Source organism: Cinclus cinclus, chromosome 1 (genome assembly GCF_963662255.1).
Source record: "Cinclus cinclus chromosome 1, bCinCin1.1, whole genome shotgun sequence".
Lineage (NCBI taxonomy): Eukaryota > Metazoa > Chordata > Aves > Passeriformes > Cinclidae > Cinclus > Cinclus cinclus.
Genome location: NC_085046.1, coordinates 15,276,386 through 15,295,254, shown reverse-complemented (window position 1 = coordinate 15,295,254; position 18,869 = coordinate 15,276,386). Strand labels below are relative to the sequence as shown.

General features: G+C 37.6%; 1 protein-coding gene across 4 annotated transcripts in view; it reads left to right on the top strand.

The window, feature by feature from the left end:
- WAC (WW domain containing adaptor with coiled-coil) overlaps positions 1 to 15,665 on the top strand; it is a 57,705-nt gene extending 42,040 nt beyond the window's left edge. For all 4 annotated transcript variants that reach the window (XM_062507071.1, XM_062507063.1, XM_062507045.1 and 1 more), the window contains 5 exons: positions 241 to 389; positions 3,768 to 3,886; positions 8,424 to 8,610; positions 11,722 to 11,849; positions 14,176 to 15,665. In XM_062507071.1, the coding sequence (XP_062363055.1) occupies positions 241 to 389; positions 3,768 to 3,886; positions 8,424 to 8,610; positions 11,722 to 11,849; positions 14,176 to 14,245 (653 nt within the window). In that variant the 3' untranslated portion in view covers positions 14,246 to 15,665. The remainder of the gene's footprint in view (positions 1 to 240; positions 390 to 3,767; positions 3,887 to 8,423; positions 8,611 to 11,721; positions 11,850 to 14,175) is intronic.
- Positions 15,666 to 18,869: the final 3,204 nt, after the last annotated feature.

Genomic DNA, 18,869 nt, shown 5'->3' with positions numbered 1-18,869 from the left:
ATTTAGTCTCTTCATGTTTCCTAATAGCTTCTTCTCTTTCCTCCATACCCTGAAGTTTTAGAAGTGGGTAAATAACATTCCTTAGCTGGGATTGTTGTTGAACATTTGATTGTTCTAGTTGTTCACAGTGAACGTTTGTATATCATCTAATATAGCATGCTCCAAAGTACCAAAAAAAATCTAATCCGCATTTAAGATAGGAAATGTTTTTATTAAAAGTGATTTTTTTTTCCTTTACAGCTCAGCCATCTAATCAGTCTCCAATGTCTTTAACATCTGATGCCTCATCACCAAGATCATATGTGTCTCCAAGGATAAGCACGCCACAGACTAACACTGTTCCACTTAAACCTTTGATGACTACGCCACCAGTATCATCCCAGCAGAAGGTAAGCTTTTGATTTATGCCATATTGTACTAAGAAGCCATTATACTTAATATTAAGAATTGCTCCTGTATATCCATGTGCTCACAGTTGTATATAGGATGATAAAATATTTCCCAATAGAAATGAACAACTGGAAGCAACCACTTGACTGTATTTTGGCAGTGCAGCTCCAGCATGAAGTCTAGTTTACTTTTCTTGAAGAAATTCTTATGCAGGCTTCAGAGGCTGTTGGGAGATATTACCAAGGCATCTGTATTCTAGTATATTGAAATAGAAACAAAAAATATTCTTCAAAGGCAACAGCTGACACAATTCTGTAGACTTAACCAGTGAAAGATGTTCAGAATGGGTAAGAACTTCTTGGGGAAATTAACTTGATGTAGTCTCAGATTTGGTTTAGAAATGTTCTAGGTGTTTACAGATAATAACATAATGTCCCTTTCCCTTCCTGCCCTCTTACCTCTGTTCATTCAGAATTCCTTCATTGGATCAGTGACTAGGAAATGGAAATTGAAGTTAACATAAAAGCTCCTAAGGTTCTTTGTCAGAAGCATGACTGTAGTGTGAGATACCCCCACCTTTGTAAAATCTGTGTTCTCTATCATCATCCCTGCTTAGCTAAGGTGTTTGTTTCTCAATTTTCTGCTCACAAGCATACCTCTAATGTCTTGAATGCCTTTGAGGAATACTTTTCAGGAGAACACATTCCATTCCTCATTATATTCAAAATGCCTCATTTTCTTTCATCACATTTTTTTTTCATAAATGCAAAGAAAACTAAGAGATTCTTCCAGTTTCTTGTGATCGACAATGACACAATGAATTACGAAAGCTTCATGTGTGTACCAGTACTGGTTGCTACCTTGGTTTTTCCCCTGGATTCCATCCTCAACATATATTCACATCCCATAGCTAGGTGGCAAGTAATGAAATTGTCAAATAGCAGGGTTGAGATATTTGGCATTCTAAATCCTGAGATATGAAAAAGAATCTTCTTAAGTTGTGTACTGTTGATAACTGGAAGTAGGTATCTTCTGCTCTCTACAACCCAGAGATTGTTTGTTAGTCCCAGAAGTAATAAATTTTGGTTCAGCAGCAGATACTTTGCCAGTTCAGTAGGAAAAGAACTGTCTTGATGGTTCTTCTATTTATGTAACTCCGTTCTGTGAGATGGGAGCTTTGGTGATAGCCCCAGTGTGAGCATGTCTGTTGTAGTAGTCCATCAGATATGTCAGTCAGACTGGCTTGTCCCATTGTAAGATTTGAGGTAAATTATGCCTAATTAGGGTGTGGTGCTGTGCCAGGACACACTTGGTTTTAGACACGGGCTTAGGGCAGACAAAGCTGAAGTGGTCCTGTGCAAGAAGATCCCTGTGCCAGATGCACAGGCGTTTGAGGTGGCTGTGGCACTGCAGCAGTGCCATTGGTACAGTGCTATTGCTTCGGACTGCTGAAACATGTCACTGCTGTTTTCAGACTGAAGCTGGTGTGCCTGCCTGCAGGTGTGCTGTGTGCAGCTTGAGTGTCACAGGCTCCAGAAGCCTGGGTGTCACCTTTTGCCTTTTAGCTGTGCCTGTACTGTGTGATCACAAACTGTTCTGAATTTCTTCAAAACATGTGTAATGCACTTTTACACAGACTGGTCATGCTCAGTGAGAACTTTGCTTTTGGTTGGTTGGTTTGTTTGTTTTTCGAATTTATTTAGCCCTTATTGTTTTTCTGTTTCTGGTATATCTATTTACAGTTATTGAAACACTTGGAAAACATGGAATAGTTGAGAGGTTTTGTGGTTAATTTATCATACAAATCCCTTTTTTTTTTTTTTATTTTGTTATTTTTGCCAGCCAAGGAGCTGGTTACTTTACCAGTTTGGATCTGCAGTGTGATCCATTATTGCTGTTGGACTTCCCTTTTGAAATTGTTGTATTTGATGATTTAATGTCTGCTCAAAGGCTGAGCAAAATGCAGGCATTAATAGCAAATTTCTTTGTGCTATACATTTCATAAAGGTACTTGCGTAGTCTGTTCTCATAAATCAGTTTACAAACTACTACTGTTCCACCCCCTTCAACTATATAGTTCTCTTTATTTCAACAGTGGAGTGATCTTACAATTATCTTGCTTTTTCCTTTTAGTGCCACGGGCAATTCATGTGCTACTCAGACTTTTTTAGTATATGCCTATTAATCAAAAAAACAGAACACATTTTCATTTTGATAATTTTAAAAGGTGACTTTTCCTCTTAGACATATAAGAGTTTAAATTTGCATTAAGACCCCCCCCCCCCCCCCACATATTTAAATGAATCAAGTTATGTCTTGAGTTTACTTTAGCAGATAGTGTCTGACTTACCATCTGTGGTTTGTTTCACAGAAGTCTGTTGCTAAAATACAGAATTTCTGGAGGTTCAGGTGACCACTAGTTAGTTAGTAATCTACACTAATGTGAAGTCAGCAAATGCCAGACAGGCCGGACAATTTGGGTTTTTGTCTTTTTGGATCCTTAGAAGCCATTTTCTCTTTGCTCCCTCCCTTTTCTCTTAAAATTGTTAGCTTGATTTTGTGGAGTGGAGGATAAATTTTGAAGCTGAACCTCTCTTGTACATGCTTTTAAAATTGACTGAGGTATGTGAAGCATTGGGCAAGATGAAGTATCTTGAACTTCATTTGCAGTAAATTAGACATTACTATATTCCCAAACTTCTCATCCTGACATAGTTCAGAAGTTCACACAGAAGACTATCTTATTGCTGGTGTCTTAATCCCTTGCATTGAATATGTACTACAAAGGAAAAGCAAGAAGGTACTGATGACTATTTTTATAGGCACCTGTGAGTTTAGAACTTAGAGAAAAGGGAGCAGCAAACTGATAAATAAGCTTTAGATTTTCTTTTCTTTTTTGATATTTTTTTAATATGCTTGTGATGTAATTATGTTCTTGACACTGTGTAATGCATTTTCAAGTAGGGAACTCTTAAGTTTGTACGTGAAGATTTTATTTGGGTAATGGACAACTCTTCTGAGGTTGAAAATTAGCTCAGTGCTCAGATGGAAGATACAGTCAAATATAATACTGAGTTTAACTGTTTTGCCCAATAAGCTTGCAGTATTTTCATAAGTCACATGGGTCTAAATTTGCTTCTGTTATGTCTATTAATAACCCCTTCTTAGTAAAAAGAAATATCTTTCTGTCATAGCTGTGGAACTAGAATTGTTTTTTAGAAGAACATCTTGTGAAGAGAATAAAAATTTTGTCAACAAAAGGCCTTGTATCAAAAACATCTACACGTGTTGAAACTCTTAATGTCCTTGGTTTTCTCTGTTTCTTACACTTGGCTCTTTACTGTGGAGGCATTCTAATGAAATTTTGAACTTTCCAGGTTGCTACTCCAGGTGTTAAACAAGGACCAGCTTCCCAGGCAGCACCTCAGCAGCCAGTAATAGCTGACAAGCAGGCAGGTCATGAACCAGCCTCTCCCCGAAGTCTTCAGCGTTCAAGGTACATTGAAATGCTTCTCTGTTCTGTCATTAGTTTTTTATCTGCATTCAGTGTGTTGTGTGTGTTGCAGTTAGTGGATTCTTCTTTGCCCTGTTTATTGAATGTAAGATTTAGCTGCTGCTGCTGAGATGATGCAGCTGAGTACCTTTGTCACATAGTTAATGTGGTAGATTCTACTTTTGGGGTAATCATTAGACCATTCTCACAGAAGCAAAATGGAACTCATAGTTGTGTTCTGTCACTCAGGTGTCAATTTTATAAGTAGTTCCTTGTATTGTGATTTCAGAACTAGGAGTTTCTCTGTGCAATAACAGAATCTGTGTTCTGCTTAGTGTTAGATGTTTGTAGTGTCTTGCTGTAGTGTAGTTTGATTTTGAAATTGGCTTAATTTTTTGGTTTGTCAGGTAATTTTGCTGCTCTAATGAAAAACATTAAAATTAAGTAAGTTTCACAAATACATTTCCTTGGCCAGACTTTCTTGTCAACATTGCAACTTATACCAGCATTTAACTGTTGATTTACGAGGTGGGTTTAGAATCTGTATCTTGTTTGAAATTTTATTTCAAGAAAAGATGGACTCTTCATAGTGTCAGATGGTCTGCATTTTGTCAGATTACTTCCAGGGGCTGTAACCAAAGATGTGTCATGAGATCCTTTTGTGATGGAGTCATGGTATAGGGCTGTGTCAGGAAGAGGTTGACTTTTTCAGAGGTTCTGTAAATCTACAATTCTTAATATCTGGATTTTTAGAGTGGTTAAATGTGGTGTGTGGTGTGGTGTGGTGTGGTATTAAAAACAAAAAGCCCAAACCCAATACTCTTGCATTGTCTGCATACCTGAAGCTGCACGTGGTAGTGCTTTCCAGATCATAAAATAGTGGCATCCTTTTATCTGCCCTTCTGGGACTAATAACAAAGGGGACCTTCATTCTTTTTTTTTGTTGTTGTTGATTTTTGGCTGTTTTTGTGGAGAGAAGGGATTTATTTTGTGTTTCTAGGTTTTTTGGGGGACTGGGTTATCTGTTGCATGCTTGGCAGTCCTGTCTCAGAAACTGCCTTTGCTGGAAACCCTGCTGTATTGACCAGTTTGAGGGTACAGACAAAAGCAAGTCAGAAGTTTAGAGTTTTTTACAGACTATTGATACAGGCTGTTTTACAGACACTTGATTGTAATCTTTGTCAGATTGCAATCCTGTAACTAATTTATCTCTTTTAGGAGAATAAAGGCAAAGTGTCCAGCTCCAGTCCTAGTAATTATGAATGGTGCTATTTGAATCTTTCTGAATTACAGTATCAAAGATAAAATTCCACTTCGCAGCAAGTTAAGGTTTTTTATGAGCAGTTGGTAAGGTTTTGGGGGACAACTCTCAGTCACAGGCACTTTTGTTCTATGCTCATCACCCTTTCCCCACAGGGAATCTTCTTAAGAAAGATAGTCTTATTCTTGGAAACCTTTAACATGGCTTGGAGACTGTGTGAGTTGATACTGGTGGGCATTTGGCCTCCTAGTCCATACCTCACCCTCCCTTTGCATTATGTGACTTTGTACTCTAGCATGACCCTTACCTACAGTGAGTTTAGGGATCTGCTGTCCCTTTGTAAACCATTGCTCCATTTGGCATCAGAGTTTTCGTGGAGGAAGCAGGGGCAGTGTGCATGCCAGCATAAAAGATATTGAGACAGTGTTAGTATTGTTCAGTATCCTGTATCTCTTAAATTAATACACAGAAAAATGTGTGTCTCTTCTGTATGGTGCATTGTGAGTTCATGCAATTTCAGTTTGCTTTGGAAGTATCTCATTCCCAACAAGTGGAAGATTAAGGAATAGGTGACTTGGAAAAACCTGTGTGGCTGGTATTTTTCTTCTGCTGAGTGCAGTGGAGTTTAATGAAAGTGGACCAGCTCAGATTGATTTACTTACCTGCAAAAGATTTGCTTCATCCAGGCAGTATGTCTGAATTGATACAGAACAAATGATTCCTTTGTAGGTGAAAGCAGTCAGTTGATTGGGAATTGATCTTGGAAGTTAATGTCCTTTACTTTTATAGGAGTGAACAACAATTTAACAAACTGAACTGTGGACAGATGGTCCAAAATCTTTTTACCTCTGTGAATTAAGGTTGCGTTTTTCTCCAGCTTAAATACAGATTAATTGAGCAGAAGTTAATAACATCTGCATTTCCTTGGCTCATTAAAATTTTTAAGTGAATGGAGCTAAAATTGAGTTGTTGGGGTGACACACTGTGTAAGAAAACCTGAGTAGCTGTTGCTGACTTGAAAGAAGTGAACATTTCAGCCATTTAAATTGGGAAATTAATACAGTGCAGGCATACAGTGAGTGTGTCTCTTAAAGATTATTCCAAAGACACACTGTGAATTATGTCTGCTTTAAAATTGAAACTAAATGAGTGCTTCCATAATTAATAGTTTCATCAGATTGGTAGTTTCTTTTTGTTTTCAGAAAGGACTGAGCAAATTTTTCCTTTGCCTTGGGAAAGTGCTGTGAAGGGAGCTATTTCTTTGCATTTTTTTGTAGGTTGTAAAATTCTGATGTTTGTAGTAGTGTATTTCAGAACCGTTGTGTTCTCGTACCCTTGTTACAGATATTTTTGCCCCTCTGGAGGCATTCTGTTACTTGTGGCATAGTCAGTCTTCAGCTCAGCTAAGGCAAGTGTTTGCCTTTAATGAAACATTTGAAAATACTGTGGTGGTTTGGAGCAGTCATTGCTGCATTCGTAGCTCCCCCTGCTGCTAGCATAGCTGTGCCTAGGATATTTTGTGACAGTAGGTTTTAGTCATAATTAAGATACTACTTTATTTATTTATTTTCTTGAAATGTTGATGTGTTAGAGTGATTTTTACTGATGCAGTATAAGACAGGCTGATAAATGAAGAGGAGGCAACTTACAGGAAGAACTTTAATTCTGGTAGAACTAAGGAGTAAATAAGGTTATGCCTGAATTCGACTTGGATAATAAAAGTATCCTTTCTCTGCACCATCACTATGCTGTTGCTAAATGAATACAATGAAACTAAGAATAATTTACTTTGGAACTTAATGCTAGTTGTGGTCTACTTTGGTCCCTGCTTAGAGCAGGACTGCAAGTTTGAGTTGCTAAATGCATTATTTAGGTGATTTTTTTTTGATGTCTCAGAATATCTTCTGATACTTGACTGCCCTTATGGTGATTTTTTTTTTTATGTCTAATTAGAATTTCCCTTGTTGAGACTTACCTCTGCCTCTTGTGCTATCAGTGCACATATCTGAAAAGAGCCTGTTCTCCCCAAAAGTAATAGAAATCTGTTAAAAAGTCCCTCAGTCCCCTTCCCCTCAGCCTTCTGTTTTCCAGACTGGATAAACTTTAAGCTTCTCATGATACAGCATGTGCTTCAGCCCCTTAGTGATCTGTTTGGTCCTCTGCCACATTCCTTTGCAGTTTAGTTCTTGTCCAGTTTTAGGCTTCCTGCTGCACAGTGCTCCAGATACTGTGAATCTCATAAGCTCTCAAGTGAGGGGAGGAATTGGTTTTTTTTATAGGAGGGAGCTGCTTCATCCCTCCCATCGACTTGGTGACTCTATGGCTTTGTTCCAGCAGGTCCATGTCAGACATCCAATTTGTTAGCTGTAATTCTTAATGCTGTAATTCTTTGCAACTGTGAGTTAATTAGGATAAATGTCTGGGCATTGGACTAGAAAGATAGTTGTATTTTGGAGGGATGTTGTCAGTCTTCAAGGGAACTGACAGCTAAGGTGATCATTCAAAAGTCCTTTAAAATTTGATTCTCCTTCATAATACCTTCTTCTTGCCTGCAAGAAAAAAGTTTTAAGAAATAGGCTGAAATTATAGCCTGTGTTGAAAAGCTTCTGCCAATGGGAGAGTTGCACTTACACAATTAGTGCTACTGTTTCTTTGTATGTGTAGTGCCACAGACTATTTAACTTTGAGGTACCCTCACTGTTACGCTGAGTATGTTCCAGTAAAGCAGTCAAGTTTGCTGGCTACAAACACCGAGTGTGTTCACTGAAGATGTACGATGTCACAAAAACCATCTAGGTTGTGTTTTGTCATGAGCAGTAAACTCTTCAAATCCCATATGGCTGTATTTTCAGATCAGGACACCAGGCATTGTTCTTAATTGTTATTGTGGCAAACCTCTATTGAATAAACCTGTTTGAGTCCCATCTGATACTTCATTACTGAAAATGTTAGGGTTACAGCTGTTTGAAGGAAGAACATACACATGTGTATTTTCTTTCCAACACAATCTAGGCACAGCTTACATCTCTTGAACAGCTCTTAGAATTAAAAACCAGACAAACACAAAACCCTACCAAACAATAAACCTCCTGTTAATAAAAGTTAGAGGTTTGTAGAAAGGTGGCACAGGTTTGGTCTGCCAGAAGTATTTACTTGTGGTTTGAACCCTTTATGTATTTTTTTGCCTGGAAGCACAAAATTAATTTTTGGTGTTCATTTCTCTATAGGTTCATATATATTTTTAAATGCTCACTTGCTTTTTTTAATTCTTTCTTCTAGTAGTCAAAGAAGTCCATCACCAGGTCCAAATCATACCTCTAGCAGTAGTGCATCAAACTCAACACCTGCACCACAAAATACATCTGTACGACCCACATGTTCATTAACACCTACGCTAGCAGCACACTTCAATGAAAACCTTATAAAGCATGTTCAAGGCTGGCCTGCAGATCATGCAGAAAAGCAGGTGAGTACTCCTTTGCTTTTTTACCTGTGGGAGTGCATAATGTATGGCTTAAAATCAGTGTTTCTTTCTTCTTTTTTCTTTTTTATGTTTTCCTACTTAATTTGTGTTGCTTTTGCTAGGAATTAAAAGTCTTAAAAGACTTACGCTTGTCCTTAGCCAAAAGAGAGGAAAGAGATTAGGCCAGACCTGCAGTTTTTATATGTGTTTGCCTTTCAGTGGTTGGGTATTTTCAGTCTCACTTGAAGTGTCAGTGCTTTTGAAATTCCCTCAGATGAGTAGCTGTCCGCATAACTATTTTCTTACACCTGAAGTTCTTTTGAAATTTGCAGAAAACAGAGTTGAACATATTTTTTCATAATGATATTTTGGTTATGTGGGAAATGTTACAAATTAGGTACAGAGTTAAACTATTTGAGAGTACTCCATAGTTTAGTTACTGGCTTGTTAGTTCTACACAGTGAAAAAGAAACTCTGCCTTGTTTGTAAGTTGATGTAGAGTACTCGGACTGAATTTGGGCTAGTTTTGCATAATGAGAAATCCAGTTGAACTGCCATCAATATATTACAGCTAATTGCATGAAACCTGTTCTGTTGTAGTAATACAAGGAAACTGGATGCCTGTCAGCTGCTTGGAATGTATTACTCAAAGGAACCATATTGGTTATTGAATCTAGTTCAGTTCTTTCCACAGGCAGCTCTATCTGATGCAGTCTGTTAGGGGTAATAATCTTACCTGGCCCAGTTTACTTTGGTCTTTTAAAGAGTTGCTGCATACTGGTACAAGTCTACACTGTAGACTTCTGGGTAGTAGCTTGCAAGATGACTCTTACAAGCACAGTCTAAACTGAGACTCTTTTGGGATTCTTGCTTCTTTTTTTTTTTTTTTTTTTTTTTTAAATCAGTTTCAAGACATTACCAACCTGTACTAAGTCAAATACTGAGCCGTTGCTGTGGAGTGTCTTTAAGGAAATGGTGTAGCAAGGCACTTATCTATGGCCTTGGTCTATAGTTTTGGAATTACTATTTTCACTGTGTACTGAATTCACAGGTATCTTAATATAGAAAACAGATTTATGCTGTGCATGGCTTTTGGGGTCTTCTTTCCCTTGTTGGTAATAAAGAGATAAAAGGACACAGCTAATGCCAGGCAGTCATATACTCAGTTGGGTACTGCTCCCTTTGTGCTGCATGCTATTGCTGTATTGTCCTGTCCGCTATTTCAGATGATTTCATGTGGCAGTGTTGTTTATAGACCAATTTTGAATAGTAACACTTGAGATAAGTGAGATAGTTGATATAAAAGTGAATTAAAGTATAGGTGCAGTACATAGTGAAGAAGACAAGATAGATCAAAGTGGAGAGATAAAAAATGCAGTGTCTTGGTTTTTTCAGATAGCTGCCAGATACATAGTGTAATTTGAATTTAGGGCAGAAGAGCACATGCCAAAATAAACTGAAAACTAAATAAGTAAATAAATTAGAATAGTCAGGACAGGGTATGTGCTAAAGCAGTTAGACTTGAAATGTGCTGTGCAGTAGTTAATAGCTGAAACATTCTTAAATTACAGCAGTTACCTCACAGAACTCATAAAAAGCACTTAAATGGAAAACTGAAAAAGAATTCAGTAACTGGAGTTGTGCAGAGAAGACATGGGCAATTATATCCTAATGGAAACTGAGGTACTCCTGGATGTTAACAAACTCCAGAAAAGAAAACTTGTGATGTAGGGAATTAGAACACTAAATGCCACTTTGAACTGGAGAAATGCCAAAAGTTGATGAAGACCTGTGCTAAATAACACTATTTTTGGGAAGGAAAATTAAGTATACAAGTACCTAAGCAGATGTGGATGAATCCCAGCTGGCAGCTACTTGTTCTGCCCCAGCTGGATAGGGGCAACAATCAGGCAAAATTGAGAAAACTCGGGAGTTGAGGTAAAAGCAGGTTAAAGAGTAGAAGAGGGTAAGGGAAAGTGATGCAAAAGCAGTCACTCCCAGCCAGCCAGTGCACAGCCAATCCCTGAGCCATGGCAACCCTGGAACAGTGTCCCCCAGGTTTAGTGCTGATCATGACACATTGTATGGTGTGGAATATCTCTGAGGTCAGTTCGGGTCAGCTGTCCCAGTTTTATTCCTTCCCTGCCCATTGTCCACCCACAACGTATTGGCTGGGCAGAGAGGAGGTCAGAGAGAGAAAGGGAAAACCCCTTGATGCTCTGTAGGGTGTGCTTAGAAATAGCTAAAAAGTTATTGTGTTGTCAGCACTGACTGGGTTGCAGATTGAAAACCTGGACTGCTATGAAGGGAATTGATTCCATCCCAGCCAGATCCAATGTAGCAGAGGATAACATTGCTAAATAGTAATGCTGCAGGGAAGGCTGTATTTTGAAACAATTTTTCCATGTGCTACTTGAAAGGAGTTCTGTTCCTTATTACAGTGTAATGCACGGAGTAATGCACTGGTCTCCTTGGTGCTGTTGAGGAGTTCTCTGGAGTCATACCCAGTTCGGTGATGACATTTCAAGAAATGCACAAATTGGGAATTCAATAGGTCTTGCCCTTTAAATGTACACTTCTGCTTGTCTCCAGCTGACTAAGTGGGAGTATATAAAGTAATGGAGTTAGTATGTTAAAGAACACCTGAAGAGGGTTGCAGAGTTGTTTTTGTCAGGTAGAAGATAGCTGGAAAGAAGATAGCATTCAGTTATTTTTGTCAGTAAGGCTTTAATTAGATGGGAAATTTAAGTCTGACATTGGAATAATGGTTGGAGACTTTGAACTACTTGAAAAAATTATTTTAGGAACTCCATGCCCTGTCACATACCGTCTTTCAAGATGGTCTGGTAATCATGTGTTAGGATCAAGAAAGTCTAAACTATCCCTGCCTTAGCATAGGCGCGGGTTAGACAGTTTCTGGGCAGCAGCGTTGTTTATTTGTGTTTCAAAATGGGCTTTTTGTAGAGACCCTAATGTGCTTCTGATTTAATAGTCCTTTTGAAATTAGAGTGCTTTGCTGTTTCAGGAGACACTCATCCAGCAATTCTCTGGCTACTGCCAGTTGTTTCCAGTGCATGATTCAAAATCCTAACCTTTATGTTTAACCCACTGCAGGCATCAAGATTACGTGAGGAAGCCCATAACATGGGAAGTGTGCATATGTCAGAAATATGTACTGAATTAAAGAATTTAAGGTCTTTAGTTCGAGTATGTGAAATTCAAGCAACTTTGCGTGAGCAAAGGTAAGTGTGTGCTTTGTGCTTATCTTCATTTTTAGGGTTTTATACTCGGACTTCCATTCCAGCATTTTGCATGAGTCATGTTTACTGATGACTCTATAAGTACACCAGTACTTGCCATGTTTGCAAGCTCTTTTCCCTGTGTACCTTCTGCCTGTTTCTCTCCACTAAATAGAACCATATATGCAATTTCTTTATCTAATTTTACTTGGATAGAAAAGAAATATCTTTGCAGAAACCTCAGTGCATTACAAAAAACTGATTAACTCACAGTATTTCAGCATGCTTCTAGAGTATCAGCCCATATACAATGCATAGATCACATAGGTACACATCTGCACAGTTTATCCTGAGCTGAAACACTACAGTTTATATGAGAGATTCAATAGATCTAAAGCGAGAGCAAGTTTGAACAGGTGTAATTTACATCACAAGCTAAGGAAAAAATAATGTTTGTTTATAGCAAAGTAGATTTTAAGTCAGTGATATCAGGTGTCTTGTGTATCACTGAAGTGATATACAGCCATGCTTTTGAATACTTTTGTGCAAGACTGGAAACTGTAATCATAAAATGCATGCTCAAAATATTCTCCAGTAGGCATGATTTTGTATCTGCTTTCATACTCCGTTTCCTCTTCCAGTGATGTTATCCCAACTATTAAGTCACACTAGAGTTTGAATACAGTGCTCCTGATTTACTGTTTGAAGCCACCTTAATTGCATTGCATGCTATTAAAATAGCTGCATTTATTCTTGAAGCTTTTGCATTTTGTCAGTTAGTGGAACAGTCCTTTAGAAGCAGGCTAAAATATGTTTGCAAACCTTTCCTGATAAAGAATTGAAAATTATCATTCTTTCTGAAGCTTTATTTCTTAAAATACTTCACATCATTCACTACATGAATTACGATTTCTGTAGTATATTTAATGAACTGCTTGGTTTCTTACAGTTTTAATTTCCTAAGGTGTCACTTGTCTCTGACTGCACATTTGATCTGAAATAATGTGTCAAATGTTGTTCAGCTCATTAAATAGCACCTTCTTTCTTGTACACTTTGCATCCTTAAACTGTCAATGGATAATTATTGTTATGACTTTGAGCCTCTAGTAACATGTATCTTTTATTTTTGCTGCAATCCCAAAGATGTGGAATACAAGGCATAAGTAAACAAGCTGATGGGGGAGGCTTTTGCAAAGGATGGGATTATCAAAATCAGTACAATTAAATGATGATACTATTTCTGTACTTCTGCACAGAGGAATACTACTTACATTTCTCCTAAGGAGGAACTTCATCTCTGGACAAAGCACATACATTGTTTGAATCATAGCTGACAGCATGTGAAAAGGCACTTTTCATTGACTGATATATTTTATATGCCCGTGCCTTGAAACTGTTATCCTCTGAGTGTGTCTATATTAATATATTGTTTTCCACCTACTTTTCAGTAGAAAATTCATTTTTAATGAATTTGGCACATATTTGTAAAGTGTTCCACGAAAGTGCTGAATTGATGCTTTTTATGCATTTATTAAAGCCGCTTCAGGCTTCACAGAATATTTATATAAAACCTAAACTTTCCCTATTTTCTTACTTCACTGACATGTTGGCGTTACACTTCAGCATCATGAAAAGTGGTTTCAAAATATTCATTAAAAATTCTGGGAAACAGTCCTGTGAACCAGATGTTAGTTAATTGCAGTAATTGCTTGTGTCAGTTCAGAAGAAGAAGAAAAAGTGTGTTAAAAATTGTGAGCAATATAATTTATTTCTAAGCAAGGTGTAGCTACAACTTTTTTCTTAGATGCCCTTTAATGATTCCTCAAATATTTTCTAGGTTGGAGCTTACCATAACTGTGAAGACTACCATTGGCCACAGAGCCAAATACTTCAAAAAAGCGAGTGAGAAGAAAGCTCACTTTTTTTACAAAAAATTAACACTTCAGGTTGTTTTATGATCTGGAAAACTGCACGCCACAGGCATAATGCTGTTCTCCATATTACTCAGTTACGTGGCTTACTTGCTTGTGTCCTGCTTTTTCTGGGAGCTACAGTCAAGTGAAGAGCAGACCTAAACATAACTCTTATCAGTTTTCATAGAAATAGAGCAATTTAGTTTTTTGAACTGAAGCGTCAAATGCACCAAGCCTTTGTGCATCTACATGTGTTGGTAGGTTATTGAACAGATTGGGAATGAATTTGACACCTGAATTTTTTAATGGGGCTAAGGAACTTGGTATCTTTCACCTAAACTGTAGTACTTGTGTACTTATGTAATATATCAGTATAATGGAAATGTTTATACTAATTTGTTTCTTTTGTCTTGCAGGATACTATTTTTGAGGCAACAAATTAAAGAACTTGAAAAGCTAAAGAATCAGAATTCCTTCATGGTGTGAAAAGTTGTAAACAATTGCACATGGTTTTGAGTACAGGAACTATTAAACTGATGCCCAGTCTTAACACTTTTGAGCTGCATTTGAGTAGACTTTGGACCGTTGAGCTGGGCAGAAAAAAAAGTTGACATGGGGAAGGGGACAGGAGGGAGTCAAATTCAGGGGAAAGATACAAGAATGATTTGTAAAACCCTTGAAATGTAGATTTCTTGTAGATGTATTCTTCACGTTGTAAATATATTTTGTAGAGTGAAGCCATGGGAAGCCATGTGTATCAGAGCTTAGACATCCAAAACTAATCAATGCTGAGGTGGCTAAATACCTAGCCTCTTACATGTAAACCTGTCTGCAAAATTAGCTTTCTTTTTTTTCTTTTTTTTTTTTTCTTTTTTTTTCTTTTTTTTTCTAGTTAATTTATCATTCAGAAATTTTTCACTTCCTAAAATTCAATGCAAGCGCCAGGCGATTTGTGTCTAAGGCTGCAACAGTTTGGGCAATGTACAAAATACCACGAAACAACTGTTTCCACACTTGCACCGAGTCGAGAGCAGTGCTTCTCCATTTCTGTTTTACAGAGAAATGTTTTTCATCTTCTGTGTTCCATTCCCCCATGAAATCCTAAATCTGATTTTATCAGCTTTTTAATGCTTCTAATTTTCTCTTTTCTTAAGGCACTGTTGCTATGGCACTTTTTCTATAATCTTTTCATTCCTGTGTACAGTAGCTTAAAATTGCAGTGATTGAGCATAACCCACTTGTTTGTATAAATTATTGAAACGTATTTCCATTTGCACCCTGTAAGAATGGACTTAGAGTACTGCTGGGCATGTGTGCTGAAAGTACATTACTTGCTCAAATATAAGGAAATAGCCCAATGAACATGTTAACATGGTTGTGGGAGGGGAAAGAGAAAGAAAAAAAAGCTAGTCAGATGTGAATTGTATCTGTTGTAATAAACATGTTAAAGCAAAGAAACACTGGTTTTCATTTCCTTTGGTCAACACATTAAAATTTGGTCTTTTTGGGGATTCTTTATTAGAACTGTTCTTGTTGAACATTTTTGTACTTAAATAATTCCTCAAGGGAGGTTTTGTTTAAAACTTGTAAACAGGAAAATATGTATAAAATATTTAAGGAAATATAAAATTCAACAAGGATGATTTGGGACACCTCCCCAACAGTTGTCATATGTTAACTCCTGGTTTACCTGTCTTGATATTATGACATTTCATTTCGAAGGATGTTTGTGTTGTAGCTAACTGTTTAAGTCTGGTGCTGACTGCTGTTCTTAACCATCACAAAACGCTGAATTTGTGTAATTGGAGCAACTCACCGTTTGAAAATGGTGGAAAAGCTCAGCTTTGTATATTGTTTCCTAAAGTATATTAAAAATAAAAAAGAAACTATTGCTACTACAAAATAAACGTGACTTTTTCTTTGCTTAAAAACAACAGAAATCGTGATGGCAGTACTACGTTAATATTTGTAGAGGTATATATGTCACAGCAGTCTGCTAATTAGGAAAGATAGTAGGAGATGGAGTTTAAAAAAAAAATAATGACACAGGCGTTGACATGTGAACATGTGATGTTTTGTGTTTTATTCCTAAAAAATACTTCCAGCACCAGAAATGGTACTTGATTTTTGTGTTGAGTGAGTTTGGACTGATTTTTGAAATCACCTTTTCATCAGTGGAAGCTGAATGCTCTGACATAACAAAACATTGCAAATGAAGCAAGTTGAAATACCCAACTAACAACAGTGGGAAGTTGGGACAGATGAACTTGTAATTTTTCCTCATTTCTTAACCCAGTTTGTTCTGTTGTGTTTCATATCATGCAAATGTTTGACATTTCTCAGAAAACGGGAGTAATCTTGAATTAATTAATTAGAGCATACATTGTTTATGCATTTTTAGAGACCCAAAGCTGAGTGACAAAATCCTTCCTGAGACTTTCATATCTGCCTTGCATCCTATTTTTGGAAGTTGCCCAATGTAGGGAGATAGCATCTGAAGAGCATGGGTGAGCAAGAGATCTCTCACCAATGGCTATCCTTAGTTTAGGTATTTTGCTGTTTAGTTAGTTGCTGAGACAAAGGTGGCTTCTATCTTAATAGATATGCTGGCTCTATTTTCCATGAGCTGATTTTGTTTCAGTTGTTTTATTGTCCTCTATAACATCCTGTATCAGTGAGCTTTAGAAGTTAATTTTACTTGTAGAAAATTCCTTTGGATATTTTTTTAAAATCTGTTTTGAAATAATTTTCTTATGTTTAACTACTGCCTGTTGATCTTGCAGTTTTGCAGAAGAGTATCCTTTCCAGCCTAAAAAATGCTTGTCTTGAAAACTGTTAAGGTATGAATGGGCACAGATAATTTGGGAGACACTAGGATTAGTGTGCTACTTTAACCCCCTCAAAACCAGCTGCATAAATACCCATCACACAGAGACGTGCTCTTTCTTCAGGTGATGCCCTCTCTAACTGCAGTAAACTTGGCTGCTTTTTGACCATCTGATGACATACAGAACCCAACAAGGTGTGGGTATTTGATACCCTGCAATAGCTTTTCTCCCCATCCTCCACACCCTTCCAAGGCCTGGAGCTGTTGTTAGCTGAGGAGTGACAGCCTGCCAAACTTTGACTAGTAATAGACAAGCTGGGGAAAAGGATTGCAGGCACTGCTTTAAAGTCTGCACCTAACAACTAGGTTAGACTAAGGTCCTTCAAAATGGCTTCACTAATATGCAAACACAGTCATGGCCTTACTGTGTGATCTGAAGACCCTCCAGTTTCTGTAGTGGTTTGCCAAAGCCAGCATTCTGTAAACTCCTTGGGGAAAAACCACTGATTTTTCTCCTCCCTATCAAATCTTGCACCTGAGGCTGGACAAAAATGAGCAGGTACGCTGAGACCTGTTACTAGATTAACAGCTTTTGATTAATTATCCCTCCTGAAACTGTTGCTGTCCTTCACGCTGGTTAATTAAATTTAAGGGACCTTACTGAATTGCTCTACTCCTGTAAGTCAAGTGACATTACCCTGGATCAAACCTTGTATTTTTCCTAGGCAGGTGTTCAGAAGGTGTTGATTGGAGCTGTGGGGTGTATTTTCTGTATTAATTACTTAATAGATGTGATCAAGGAAAAGTGATGAGAAACTGGGGAAATCACTGTTGTTGCATATGTTGCTCTTGATTTTCTTGTTACACATTTGCTAAGCAGCTATTTAGTATAATAGAGAAACAGTCTTCAGAATCAGTGAGGAGATTGTCTGAGCTGGTACAGCCATACTGCAAGCAGTGCCATTGGGGTAGTGCTTTATCAGATGTCGTGGCATGCTCAAGGGCTACAGTAAGGAGCAACTTAATATGATTATAAAATGATACAACTGATGAATTCCTATTTTCACTCTAAGGCACTCAAATACTTACACAGGTGAATGTATTCTTTTCACTGACCCTGATCTGAACGTGCTGTGGTCAACTGCTCAATTTGCATCAACTTTCCCTGCCTGCACTCATCTTCTGTAGTGATGCAGTTTTCTTTTCAGATTGTTTTATTAATTGCATCTCTTTTGGTAGGAGCATCTTCTCTTTTGTGGATACTGGTGGTGTTTTTACTGTTGCAATTAAAAATACATTCAGAAAGAGTATAATTGAGGCCAGGAAGTATTTTTAAAATACCTATTCTTTTTTGGAGGAGTCTCATTGCAGGACTATCCCCAAAGATACATGAGAAAATACTGGGTAGTTGTGCCACACCACCCATATCAGTGGATCAGAGAAGTCCATGTCTTACTTGTCATCCTTTTATTCCAGTGTCACCTTGCCTATGATGACAACCTGAGGATTTAGCAAAGCAGAGTCCTTTGTTGCTGTGAGTTTGGCTGCTGTGGCCAGGACTGTATATTCTGCTGCCAGGAAGGAAGGAGTGATGCACCCTGAGCATCCCTGCCATGGTGCCTCAGGGTACTCGTGAATCTGCTGTGTGTAAGGGGCAATCACTTCAACTCTTATCAACACACAACTGTTTTTTATATAGTTAAATATCAACTCCATTCTTGGAATTAGCTGGATGTTTCTGTGAATACATCATCCTTACTGCTGATCCTGGAATCATTCTGTCCTCACCAAATCAGTCTCATTTACAGGTACAGGGTGATAATGAGGCAAATCTGGATGTTTCAAAAATAATGCCTCAACTTGAAGTTTTCAGCAGAGGAATGTTCTGAGCTGAAGTGCCATCTCATTGACATCAACACTGCTCTTCTGCCTGTTATTGCTGATTAATGATAATGGAGGTTTCTTTTGTTCCAGTTTTCTTACTTGTTTTTTATTTCTTAAGAATTGGAGCTTTTTGTGTGGGATGAATCCGTTTTGTTGCCTAGCAAAAGGAAAAAATCCCATTTTTTGACAGTTGTTTTCCTGTAGTCAGTCAAGTAAGAGCTTTCATTTGCAACTGAGATCCATATAGATGTTGACTTCGCAAAAAAAAAAAAAAAAAAAAAAAACAAACAGCATTGTTAGTTTTGGATTCCAGTTACATATCGCTCTTTTTAGGTGTCTGTTAAGTTTATCTTCTGTCTCTGGTCTGTAACAGATGCTCAAAAAGATTCAGTCTTTCAT